Raw genomic sequence first — 12,707 nt, 5'->3', positions numbered from 1 at the left:
ATGACTGGGAGGAGCTTCCTACCAATCATTCAGAATGGCAGCAGCTTGTCCATCGAGCTACATTACGCTTTGTGTCCAAAAGCCTTAATGATGAGGTAATACGGCAGCCGAGAAGAAAAGAAAATGAAGCAAATCCTGCATTCCGGACCCCACTACCTCATGGGATATCCTGCCCTATGTGCCCAAAGATCTGTGGGTTGAGAATTGGCCTGTTCGCAATCACATGAAGACCCTTTGGCAGAAACACGAGACCCTGAGTAGAAATCATCTTCAAAATGAGGGACAGCTGCCAACGATGATTAGGGACAGTTCCTCAGTGTTGAATAGCAAATGTTTCCGTTGTAATATTGTTCATTTGCATATCATGTGAATGAGTAATGACATGAGTCTGCTCGCTGGCAATAATTCATTCACCTTTAGAGATATCTTTTAACTTTATCTAAGGATTACATTGCTGACCTGTGCTTCTGAATGCTCACAAACACTAAGCTGCTAAGCAGTGCCCCACTCAAAATGGAGAACTTTGGTTTGAGAGCAAGGAATGGAACTGAATAATAGCACTAATGATCCTTTTGCAGCACTAACATGCCGAGCAACAAATTGTGGAGCGGAGGCTGAGCTGCTAATCACCTGCTTGAAAGTCCAGTGAGCGCTGAACAGTATTTTTCTGTATTGGAGGAACAAATATGATAATGTCACAGGATCAGTAGTACATAGGGGCTGTTATTCTCTGATCTACTAATCATTTGGACTACTGTCCTAATCGACCAGTATAATCGGGTTCCAATGTAATAACAATTTATTACAGACCACAATTTGCATTTCTATAGTACCTTTAGCATACAGAAATTGACACAGAGCCAATGAAAGAGACATTAGGAAAATAACTAAAACCCTGGTCAAAGAGGAGAATCTTAAAGGAGGACAGAGATGTGGAGAGGAAGAGAGGGGAAATTCCACAGTTTAGGGCCTGGACAGCTGAAGGCACAATGAATGAAGGCACTGCTAATCGTAGCAGAAAAGGAGTGGAGATCCACAAGATGCCAGGGTAGAAAGATCACAGAACTTTTGTAGAGTTGTATGGTTGGAATAGGTTACAGATATAGGGAAGGACAAGGCCATGATAGGATTTGAACACAAGGATATGAATTTTCATTTTGAGGTGTTGGTGGACTGGAGGCCAACGTCGGCTAGTGAGTACAGGGAGACGGATGAGCAGAACTCTCTGCAGGTTAGGATATAAGCAAGAGTTTTCGCTGAGCTGAAGTTTATGGAGCATGGAAGATGGGAGGGGTTTGGAGAGCATTCGAATAGTCAATTCTAGAGGTCTCTGATATCAGGATGCAATTTGAAATTTCAGTAATCAAACTGTTTAGTGTTCTAAATGAAGTTGCATGAATTTCAAAATGATCTAAATATTTGGAGAAATGAGAGGGCTGTGTTCACAGGAACTTCCAAGCAAATGCTTCTTGAGTGTGGTTTCCACTTGCCCAACCAAGGCTTTCTTTCCACATGGCTTCCATGACCTTGGCTATGGCCTAGAAGAAATGGATGTACTCAAGGGCCTGGGAATATCATTCAGATGGATGGGCAGAGTTTTATGGCCCTGTTTCGGTGGGGGAGGGGCCGTAAAATGCGGCGGGCCATTATAAATCCCATTGACGACAGCGGGAACATTAAATCCCACTGTCATAAAATTCTGCCCATGGTTCATATTCTGGAATATTGGTTAAATTCAACAATAGGTGGGAATCATCCAATACTGTATTATTAAAAGCATAATTGTAAAGCAATACAGTAACACTACTGATAATAGTCAAAGCCCAATGTGATGTGACCTTCCATGTGAGCATAGATCTGTTGTTCTCTTCAATGCCTTTCACTCTTTTTCAAAATTATCATACACAATTTGTGACCAAACTTGAACTAATAGCCGATGACCTAACAAAGCAATGCTTTCAAGCCATGAAGAACACTATGTTCCAATGCTGAGATGACAGTACTTCTATTTTTAGAGTGAATGTTTGGCAAATGTTTTATAATGTGAGGGTTCAACTTGGCACATACCAAGAGCAAACATGATGTAATGTGTCACCCTACACACATTTTTCTCCTCCTTCAAAGTAAAAATTTGTTTCCCTATCTGCTAATCTTCCTCATTCTTTCCAAGGCTTCAAAACTGTAAAACTATTTACATGCAACATTCCCTGCTTGTTCTGCTTTTGAAATCCAAGCTTGACGTTAAGTAAGGACTGCTTTCTGAAAACATAAATCTCTTCTATTGTCTTCCATTGTGACGACGTCTTGTACTATGGTTCTTAGCCCTTCACCTGGATTTGGCAATGTACCAAAGTAATCAAAAGACTAAAAAATTAAGCCAGGAATTTTAAAAAGAAAATGATTTGTTTAATAGCCATTCTTCATCGTGCAGATATTTGATTGGGAATGAATGAAAATGAAAATATCATTTCTTAGAAGCAATCTATAGACATTCAATTTCAGGAATCAAGCAACCCCAACTACAGTACTATTTTGCTGTCTCTAAATGCTGCTGATCCTGCTGCCTTGTAATTCAATCCCTAATTAGCAATAGCTTTTATGATTCTGCACTTACTCTGCTGGCTGGAATCCCATGGTATGAAGAAAGGTCTTGGACCACCTTTGTGTTATTGTGATAACCATCCAGAAGAAACGCTATTGTGGAATTGTGAATATATAATAGCTTCTGGCACAGTTAAGAAGTGGCCATCATAGTCTCAATTTTTGGGAGAAGCACTTTAAAAATAATGTCTTGGATGTCATCAAGGTGAGGAAATTCAGTGATGGACAACCAAAGAGTTTTTTTCCACTTTGGGAATCCTGTGTTGCCATCATATACTCCCAGGTAAGCTGTAGGATGGAGCAAAGTAAGGATAGAAAAGTAGTAACATGTTATGACTGAAACATTGAAGAGGATGAAAAAAATATTGTGATTAATCTATTGCCATATAATTTTGGTTGCATATTTGGATAATAGTAAGGAAGCCTAACTGCATGTTCCCTGCAGCCATTATAATCATCTGACTAATGGCCGTTAATTAGTAAATTCAAGATAAGTGGACTATTTGGCTATAAATACTAATTGAAATGAATTGCAGAGAATTGCAGTTACCTAAATTATAATTAAGGAAAGAACAATACTTAAATAGTAAACACACAGTAGCATGAATTAATGGGAGCCATCATTTAGTAAAGTATCTTGCAGGACATTGTACCAGGCTATAAATGGTGGTAACACAATGGTATGATTGCTAACACCTTATTAACTGTGCTGCTGGAAATATATTAAGAACCATTGTCGAGTGTGTGTGTTGGCAAACAGCTGAGGTCAACATAGCAAAACACGAGTGGACATTTTGAAGGTAATGTTTCCTAGGCAGTCCTGAATTAACATCACCCTGTCTCTCAAATCTCCAATTAGGTGACAATTCTTTCTCTTTCTGTCAATATGTGTATGATTCAGTGCCACTGTACTGTTACAAGTCTCTCATTGTCTATCTACTTACCTTCTTCATTGTCCCAGTCACTCAATGCTGTATAGAATTACAGAGAAATTACAACAAGAACACAGGCCATTTAGTTTAACCACCTTAACATTTATCCCCCAAATGAGCAGTAGCTTTAATCGCATATGCCCACCCACACTGGTCCCAAATTTCTTCATCCCCTCTTCTTCGGCCACGTAACTAATCTATTCTTAAATGTTGCTCTTACTTTCCTCATCTACTATCTTAAGAACTTGTGCTTCATGATGTGTACTCTCTTTCTCACAATCCCTCCTTCCTCACTCAGCCTTTATAGCCATTCTGTCCCTCGTTCTCTTTCATCCTGCCATCATTGCAGCTCTTCTTTCTTTTATTCTTCTTGTTATATTCTCACTGTGACTTAGAATTTCCTATTTTCTCATATAGTCTTTCTCTAACTCTCTCTCCTGCTGTTGGGTGATAGTTTTTCTTTGTCTCTCTCTCTCTGTTGGTCTCAAACTCTATCCCCACTTGTTATGCTCGCAATCATTTTATTTTAGTCTTCTTTGTCTCCCTATGAGTTTCAGCACCATTATGTCCTGTTCTCTTTTACTCTTTGTCACTCTTGCAATCACTCCATCACAATATAACAGGGTAATTTCTGAAGTATCTATTTTTATTTCTTCTAAGATACCAGAGAATCTCTCAAGATGTTGCTCACAGTGGGTCAGAGGACATGCAGACTCATGAGGATGGCATCGTGCTATGTAACGCACAGTGCAACCTTTTCATAAACCTTCTGAAAATCCATGCACAACAAATCCACTGTGTTTTACATTTTCAAATGTGACTTGCCTGAAAGAATTCTAGGCTGCCTGTCTTTAATTATCCCATTGCTTCTCTAAGTGCTCATTAATTCATTCTGAATTCCAAGAGTTTTTCCACAGCTGGTATTAGACTAACTGGCTTCTCATTATCTTATTTATCCTTCTTCCCCTTCTTGAACAAGAATGTTCCATTGTGAAAAAGTAATTTCAGTGTGACAGGACATGGCATGCCAGGTGCATCTTTTTCTTAATATTAATAGAAAGATAATTCTAGAAGATTCATTTGGTAAAGCTCTGTATTGCAGACTAATGCATTATTTCCTTTTCCCCAAGAACAGCCATTGTAATTTTATGATGCAGGAATTTAGCCTCCTTATTAAACCACCTTAAAATGACAACACAGCTCCTTTAACCCAGCGAGCACTTATTTTATTTTGCACTTTGAAAACATTAACAGAATTCCTTTGTTTCATAGCAACAAGACTGCTATTCTGTAAATTAATATGGATGTAAAATAACCAAAACAAATGAAATTTATTTAATGAAATAGAAATGTCAGGTATTTAACTTTCTGCATATGGCAAAAAACACTACTTGGGCTTCAAAAGGTTTTGTATAAAGATAACCTTGTATAGAATACAATTTTTCAGAAGTTTAAGCAAGAAATCTCGCAAATATATTATCATGCATGTAGAATTATGACATTGAGACAATGTACTTTTACTTCCCTGCGATCTGGAGGGAAGGATTCTATTCCCCTCACATTTATAGTAGATGAACATCACTCAAAACACACTGGGTGTATTTTAAAAATACATTAAAATTTACATTCAGCTGTCTTCTTTATCATGAAAGAAAGCTTTGCATTGTTCCTTCTTCAGTGCTTAGTACCTTTCAAAGAAATTCCGCCTTGATTGTTCATATTTTTTTCAAATCAACTGGGTAAACAGAAAATGTCACACGCATCATTTGGTTTAGAGGTGTAGTCTCTCTACAATGTAATTTCCATGGGGCAATGTGCTGAACAGGGTCTCAGGATTACCAGAGATTCACCATCAAATAGGCACCAACATTCCTCAGTTTTCCCACTCTGGCTTCTTGGATCCAGTCAGACTATCTGTTGGGTTTTTCTCAGCAGCAATGGGCAGGGTTCAGCTGGTCTGTCTACATTGTCGAAATGGCAAAATGAATCTGAATACCAGCTAATGTGAAAACCAGTGGAACTGATCTAAACCTGACTGTGGTATGTGGAAAATATATATTATCCGGGCTTTAATTGCCAAGTAGGTTTGAAATAAACAGATAGTCTAAGTCCCCCTGAGATTTACACTTTTTCCTGATTTTGCTTGGGGTTTACTCACCCCTTTCAATGTTTTTTATGTTGGATTCAACATGTGCAGCTCCTGCTTTTTTGTTTTGTCTCTGCTTTCCTCCATTTCTTTACTGCCATGCAGCACCATTCATGAATCCAGGCAAGCAGGTGGCCTGATCTCAATTTTCTACCAACATTGCTTTTGTATCCACCCAGTAATAGCAGCTTGGACTGAGTTGCCTTCCTATGTTACCTCCCTCCCTGTGGGTAAATGGTTCACCATACTTTGGCACCTCTGCTGACTGCCTGACTGGTACAGGGCACTGATCCTTGCCCTATCTCTTCCTGGCACAGCACATTGGTACAACACTGCACTTTGGCAGTGCAGTTCATCTTCAAATGCCCTTCTGTTTAAAAAAAAACATGGTTTACGTAGATCTTTCTAGAGGTGTCAGAGTTTGGACCAAGCTAATTCCTTCAGCTTCAGTCAAATGACCTGTTCTTTAAATTAAACTGTGGTACATTTCTCAGATTGTTGCAATATTAACTCTGCAAAGGGCTTCCTTATCCTAAAGCTAATTACTTTCATCATGGTGTATTTTATTTTAATGTCAGCTTGGAAGGAGGCAGATGAGTTACAATCTGACTCTGTCAGTTCTTTGCCTTGGAATTCCATTGCATTCAAATCCGATCCTGATGAACACAACACAGCTTGAACTGTTGCATATCCAAGAAAAGCCAACCCTGAATCTAGACTATCTGTGAGCTCAGGTAATCATTTTATTCATTTCCCTAAATGTGTCATTTGCTTAATAGGTAAAAGTTGCACATGGATAAGGAAATGTATTCCAGCCCACAAGGCTCTTTTGCATTGTACTATCTGGATCTCTGAATCAATACTCAATCCTCTTTATCTCAAGATGTACATTCATCACTTGTGCACCTAGGGTTCAGCCCCATCAAATCCTCCACTGAGCTCAAGCCAGAAACAGCAGAGGATGGGAAACACTGATTGGAACTTGGTGAACCAAACATCGAATGGCTGGGATTGGGAATTACTGCGAAGGATTGACAAATGTTCAGAGAGGAGTTTTCAGGCTGATAAGGTGTTGGGATGATTGAAATAAGTGGGCTGGTGGTTGGCGAGATTGGGGCCGAATGTACAGAGTTTGAAGAGTTGTGAACAGGCTGCATGGAGCTTGAAGTTCTCAAAACAGATCGATCCGGACTCGCAGTAATCAGAGAGTTGTTAGTGGCAATAGACGGACACAGAGAGTGACAAGGGCTTGGAGATGTCGAAAGATTGAGATTCTGGGACATTAATGTAGGCCGTCCAGAGGGAGAGGAAGCAACAGAGCAACTATTGTTCCGTGAGGCTGACCGTGCAACATCTGGAGAGCCTGCCACAGATTGAGTAGGATTTCGATTCAAGTCTGAATGACGTATTGGGCTCTTTCTCTGATCTCCTGGAGGTATTTGATAAGGAAATGATGCCACAGGACTTGAGACTGTATGGAAACAGTCCACTGTTGGATGATGAAGTTCTACATCTGCTGTCCTTTGGCACGATACTGTTGCCCTGATAGAGCTCCCTGGATAACATGCTGCGGTTGAAGGATTGTTGAAGTTCCAGGAGCTGGGAGTTCTGGTGTTTTGGCTGTGCTGAGCTCCAGTGATGGTCCCAGGCTGTACATGTAGAGCAGATGGCTGTAGAGCATATGAGCATCTTGGTTGCCATTCACTCCCAGTGCTGTTGACAGAAGGAGTTGAGGAAGAAACCATGGAGACAACATATGGGGAGCAGTTCATTGTAGGGATATGCTGCGGAGTAGACAATTGCCTTTGAAGAAGGTGCATCATATGATGAAGCTCTTTGGCAAGCTGAGATACCTCCTGATTTAGGTCATTCATCTGTAAATGGACAAGACATGTTCTTAGCAGCCGAATGATTTTTGTTGCATTAATTTCAAAGATTGCATTATAATTCCTGCAGTTATGGATGTCATTGAAATATTAATGCAGGTTTAGGTTTAACTAAATGCCAAAGTAAAATTAAACTAGGTTAGTGGATCTTCTGTGCTTTATAGGTATGCTGTAGAACAGGTCTGAAAAATTACAGCTTCCAGAGTTTATGAAGCTCTATCTGTGAAATGTGCAGCTACAGGTGTAAGTAAGTCACAGAATGGTGTTGCACAAATACAGCAAATTGAATACATGATAAGTTACCATTTCAAGCAGTTTTGTATGACTTTATTTGCTTTCTTCATATTTACACCCTTGACTTTCGTCAAGCGGCTCACTAGACCTGCCCTGCAGTTCGTCAGGAGGATGATCGGAAAACTTGGATGCTTTCAGAAACATCATAGATGCTGTTCTGAGATTTGTTGTATGGGGAAAAGATTTCATTCACACTCCTTCCCCCAGGATACACAGCCTCATTACTTGACTGAAGCGGCTCTTTTTGGCAGAATAACATTTGGCAAACTGGAACTGGCAACACAGTCAAATAGCCTGGTTGTACTCAAATGCTCAGCTTGCACAATAATAATAGCTCCCCAGGGTGGTTAGTAACTTTGGGACAGCCCCCTAGAAGAAGGGAATATCTACAGGAGAGGAGGAGAGAAAATTGGCAAGTAAAGCTTAATAATACTGGAACATTTATGATGTTTCATATGGAATAGATGTCTTTTATGAAAGCAGTTAAACTGCAGAGATATCGTGCAAAGATTAGGAAACATCTGGGAATAACCTCCTCTCTACACACAAGGTAGAATATACTGAACTTCTAGTTTTCCAGTATATTTTGTAGAATTCAGCAAGCATCAGCTCAGGCACACTTTTCTATGTAAATTCTGCTAATGATATCTCCATAGCTATGTAGAGCTGCTATCAAGCAAATGGGAAATGTCAAATTTTCAATTTGTTTTCACTGTGTGGGTGTAATTGTTAAATGTAATTAATGTGCAGTAAGCTAGATACTGGAGGATACTGTTCATTTAAGTTCTCTTCATCTTTGCCTTTTAAGACATTCTGCCTTTTCTCATCACCACAAGTGACCATCACTTTGGGGAAATACGGCCTTATCACAAAGTGATTGAGGTGTTTTGCACCATGCTCTTGAAGGTAAAGGATAAAGGCTTCCCATTAGCTTAGCAAATTAGTGTAATGGAGTAGCTAATTTGGACAGACTAGGAAAGCCCAGGATTGATCCCCAGTCCCTGGCAAGCTAACTGACCTCAGGCAGAGACTGCTACAAATATGCCTTAGGGCCTTTCAACTGAGGTGGACAAAAGCGACCACCCTGATCACTGTAACTCCTATTGGAATTGTGTAAATATCAGCTAGGGACAGATCAGGATTGGATCCAACTGCAATACCTCCTCCACGGTAAAATAACTGTTGAGATCCCGATGTTTCCTGAAACATAAGTAATGCCTGGGCAAGGTAGTAGAAAGTGATGAGTTCCTGTGCAACTGTATCCAGCAAGGAGTCAATGCCTTTGAAAGTCTATTGGCAAGAAAATAATAATATATAAGCAGAGATAATAATATTGGTATAATTGCGCTAGTTTAATTGTGGTGGGGGCAGGGGTGGGAAGACCACCTGCTGGATTTAATGAGCCCCCTGTCTTCAAACCTGCCAGTGGGAGAGCATAAAATCCAGCCCTTGGTCTTGTATTTTACCCCAAAATGAGCTTCCATCCACATATTTGCACTATCAGGGAGACTAACTATTCTACCTCTGTAATATAGCCTGATGCTGCCCCTACCTCAGTTTATCTGCTGCTGAAACTCTCACCCATGCCTTTGTTACCTCTAGAATTGACTATTGCAATGCACTCCTTTTGGCCTCCCACCTCTTAACCTATGTAAACTTGAGGTCATCCAAAATGTGCTGCCCGAGTCCTGACTCGCTTCAAGACTCATTCACCCATTACCCTTGTGCACACTGACCGACATTGGCTCCCAGTTAAGCAACACCTTGATTTTAAAATTCTCATTCAAATCCTTTCATGGCCTGGCCTCTCATCTCTGTAATCTCCCCAAGCCCACAACCTTCTGAGATAGCTGCATTCCTCTAATTCTAGTCTCTTTGAACATCCATGAATTTAATCACTTCAGCATCGGTGTCCATATCTTCAGCTACAAAAGTCTAAACTCTGGGATTCCCTCCGAAACTCTCCACCTCTCTACCTACTTTAAGACACCCATTAAAATTTAACTCTCTGACCAAGATTTTGGTCTTATGCCCAACATCTCTTCTATGTGGCTCAGTGTCAAGTTTTATTTTATAAGCTCCGTACAACACCGTGGGACAATTTATCATGTTAAAGAGGCTACATAAATGCAAGTTGTTGTTGTTGACTAGAAGGTTAAAGGGAGTTTCTAGGTTTGGGGTTTTGGAATCACAATATAACTAAAATATGAGAAGGATATGTGACTTAAAAAATGTTATTTTATATTAGGAAGAATAACAAGGGAACCAAGGAAAACTCTAAACAAGTGGTTACTGGGATCACAGAATTATAAAGAATAATTGTGTATTGGTGGGAAAAATATTCTTTCTGACTGCTTGATGTCATACTTACTGATATTTACAGTAGCTGAACATCAGGAAATTAGAAATATTTTAAGAATTCTTTATAAGCTCAGAGGCTACAAAATGTGTGAAATCCAATCACACAGCAGCTGAAACATAAACATGTGTTTCACACATCAGAGAGACAAGTGATCTTATGAGACACGATACTGGCTTACAAATCGTACAATATGCAAATTGGCTACCATGTTTTCCTACAATAGAGACATCAAAAGGTAATTTATTCCCTATTTAGTTTTCCCAATCTTTCTCTCCTCCTCCCATAAACTATTGAGTGTTGCTAGGAATAATTCCATTGGTGCAAAACTAACAGTGATTGTTCCTCATAAACGAGGTCAGGCAAGGAGTGTTCATAGCCCATTTGACTATGGAAGACATCATAGATGAGCCCAATCCTGTTCCAACTTGAAGTTCGCACACATTCTCAAATGCGTGTCCAGGCTTTGCAGCAGGAATCAGTGGTTGGCAGTCACGAGTGAGCACCTGGAGTGGGCTACATTTTAGAACATCATCTTTGAATTAAATAATAACTCCACTCCTTTCCAAACTACAGTTGTTTTTTTAAGTGTTTCATTTCCGTATCAGAAATGGTAAGGTAATCTTCCAGGACTCTACCAATTCAACTTCACCTTGCAGCTATAAGCTAAATGAAAGAAACTCGCAATATTTTGGGTGAAGGAATTGTGAAGTGTTTTATTGCATGTTATGTCACAATTCTGAATTGGAATCCAGGAATGTCTGATGTTGGTGAAAACCATCCATCCAATTAACAGTTTTCCCCATGTTTACTGATTCCTTCAGTGTTGGCTTTTCCACCTTTCATAGATGAGCTGATATATACTCTAGAGTGCACCATGGGTGGACCATGTAACCTTAACCTAATATGGTCTATGAAATGGTGTAATTTGTTGATGTTACAAACTCCTACATTTTGGAATGGTGGAATATAGACTTGCTGTCACATTTCCCCAAAAGTTGGGCTCCTCATAATCTTGGCCATGGCATCAAGAGATGAACTGAGTGGAGGCTGGATGCACAGGATGACAGAATAATTGAAGGATGAGTTCTCAAGAGCAACTGTGTCCACCTGATGGTGGGAAGTTAAGAAGCAGCAAGATCCTCACCCATTTGGAATTCATGAGTTGCTGTTTATTCTCTTACATCTAATTAAGAGGGAAAATTGTAACTTTTTTTGACCTGTGCCCATGAGGTGGGGGGGGGGGCGAGTTTGAGGCGGGGGCAGCGAGTTTGAGGCGGGGGGGGCGGAAAACGGAACCTGTAATGCACAGAAAACTTGAAAGTCTGAGTTTCCCTGCATGCTGTGAACCTTTAACTCACTGACTGATTCCCTTCCTGTAAATTGTCTGATTTACAGACTTGGTTTCCATTCAAGAGGGGAACACTGGAGGAGAGGTCGCAGGGTCTGGAAGGTCCCAGGTCTGCAGGTGGGGCTGATACCATGGTGTTGGGGGAGAGGGGTTGTGTCGGAGGGGGGTGGGGGGTAGTGGAGGTGGGAGGCTGTATAATGAACATTATACTCAAGGACTCAGAGTTCAGAAAGAATAACTGTATTGCTTTTCTTAAGAGCACTCTGAAGGTTTGGTCCAACTTTTATTTTCATTCAATGGAACTTGAAGTAGCAAAAGACTCAGGATTGAGGCACGAACTGTCCTGCTTCAAATTGAAGAGCTTATTAAAGACAATTCAGCTGTAATAAAATGCGAATGATATACAAAGAGTTTCCCACATACTTTACCTCCTGGTTAAGTCTGCAGATGTTCCGTTTTATTTCTTGTGCCTCGGCTGATGCAGCTGGATTCCCCTGAGGTGCAGCTGTCAACAAAAGGCAGAATCATTAAAGAGAACTGAGGAGAAACGGGGGCAAAGAAAGAATTAGAGCGGGTGCTGGAGGGCATTGTATGATGATCTGTGAGAGAACGTGAGATATCAGATTTAACCTGTAAAAATTCTTTGGTGAATTTCCAGTTTGGTATCTTTATTTCTACAAAGACCTTTGGTGGCTGGATGGGTCACACATACACCATTGCAGGTTGCTAGGGTCTAGATAGCTCCACATATCATTTTCCCAATTAGATATACTTTAAATTAATTACGTCCAAATCGTTGAAGTAATTCATTAGGTTCACTTTATCCAAATGATTTGAAAAAGAATAAAGGGCAGAATCTTCTGGTTGACATGCGGGGGTGGGCTTGATGCGTCAAATGAGGCGTGATGACATCGGGCGTGCATCCCGACGTCATAGCGCGTCAGAGTCAGCTGCGCGCCCGCCAAAATGTCAATGGCCTATTAAGGCCATTCAGAGATTAATTGAAGTATTTAAGAACACTGCCGTCCAACCTTAAGGTTGGTGGCAGGCGAAAAGCCCAAGCGGCCTTCGCATTTTTCAGGAAACCTCATCCACGGGCAGGATGAGGTTTCCGTTAGTAAAGTTTGAAAAATAAAAA

General features: G+C 40.4%; 1 protein-coding gene across 1 annotated transcript in view; it reads right to left on the bottom strand.

Moving 5' to 3' along the window:
• Positions 1 to 6,557: 6,557 nt before the first annotated feature.
• The window catches only part of kcnh4b (potassium voltage-gated channel, subfamily H (eag-related), member 4b), a 156,215-nt gene continuing 150,065 nt past the window's right edge, over positions 6,558 to 12,707 (bottom strand). Inside the window, exons 15-16 of the mRNA XM_078529140.1 lie at positions 11,998 to 12,074; positions 6,558 to 7,553 (exon numbers count right to left, since the gene is read on the bottom strand). Coding sequence (XP_078385266.1) covers positions 6,558 to 7,553; positions 11,998 to 12,074 — 1,073 coding nt within the window. The remainder of the gene's footprint in view (positions 7,554 to 11,997; positions 12,075 to 12,707) is intronic.

This window comes from Cetorhinus maximus, chromosome 25, assembly GCF_964194155.1.
Source record: "Cetorhinus maximus chromosome 25, sCetMax3.hap1.1, whole genome shotgun sequence".
Taxonomy (NCBI): domain Eukaryota; kingdom Metazoa; phylum Chordata; class Chondrichthyes; order Lamniformes; family Cetorhinidae; genus Cetorhinus; species Cetorhinus maximus.
This window is presented reverse-complemented; position numbering and strand designations above follow the sequence as displayed.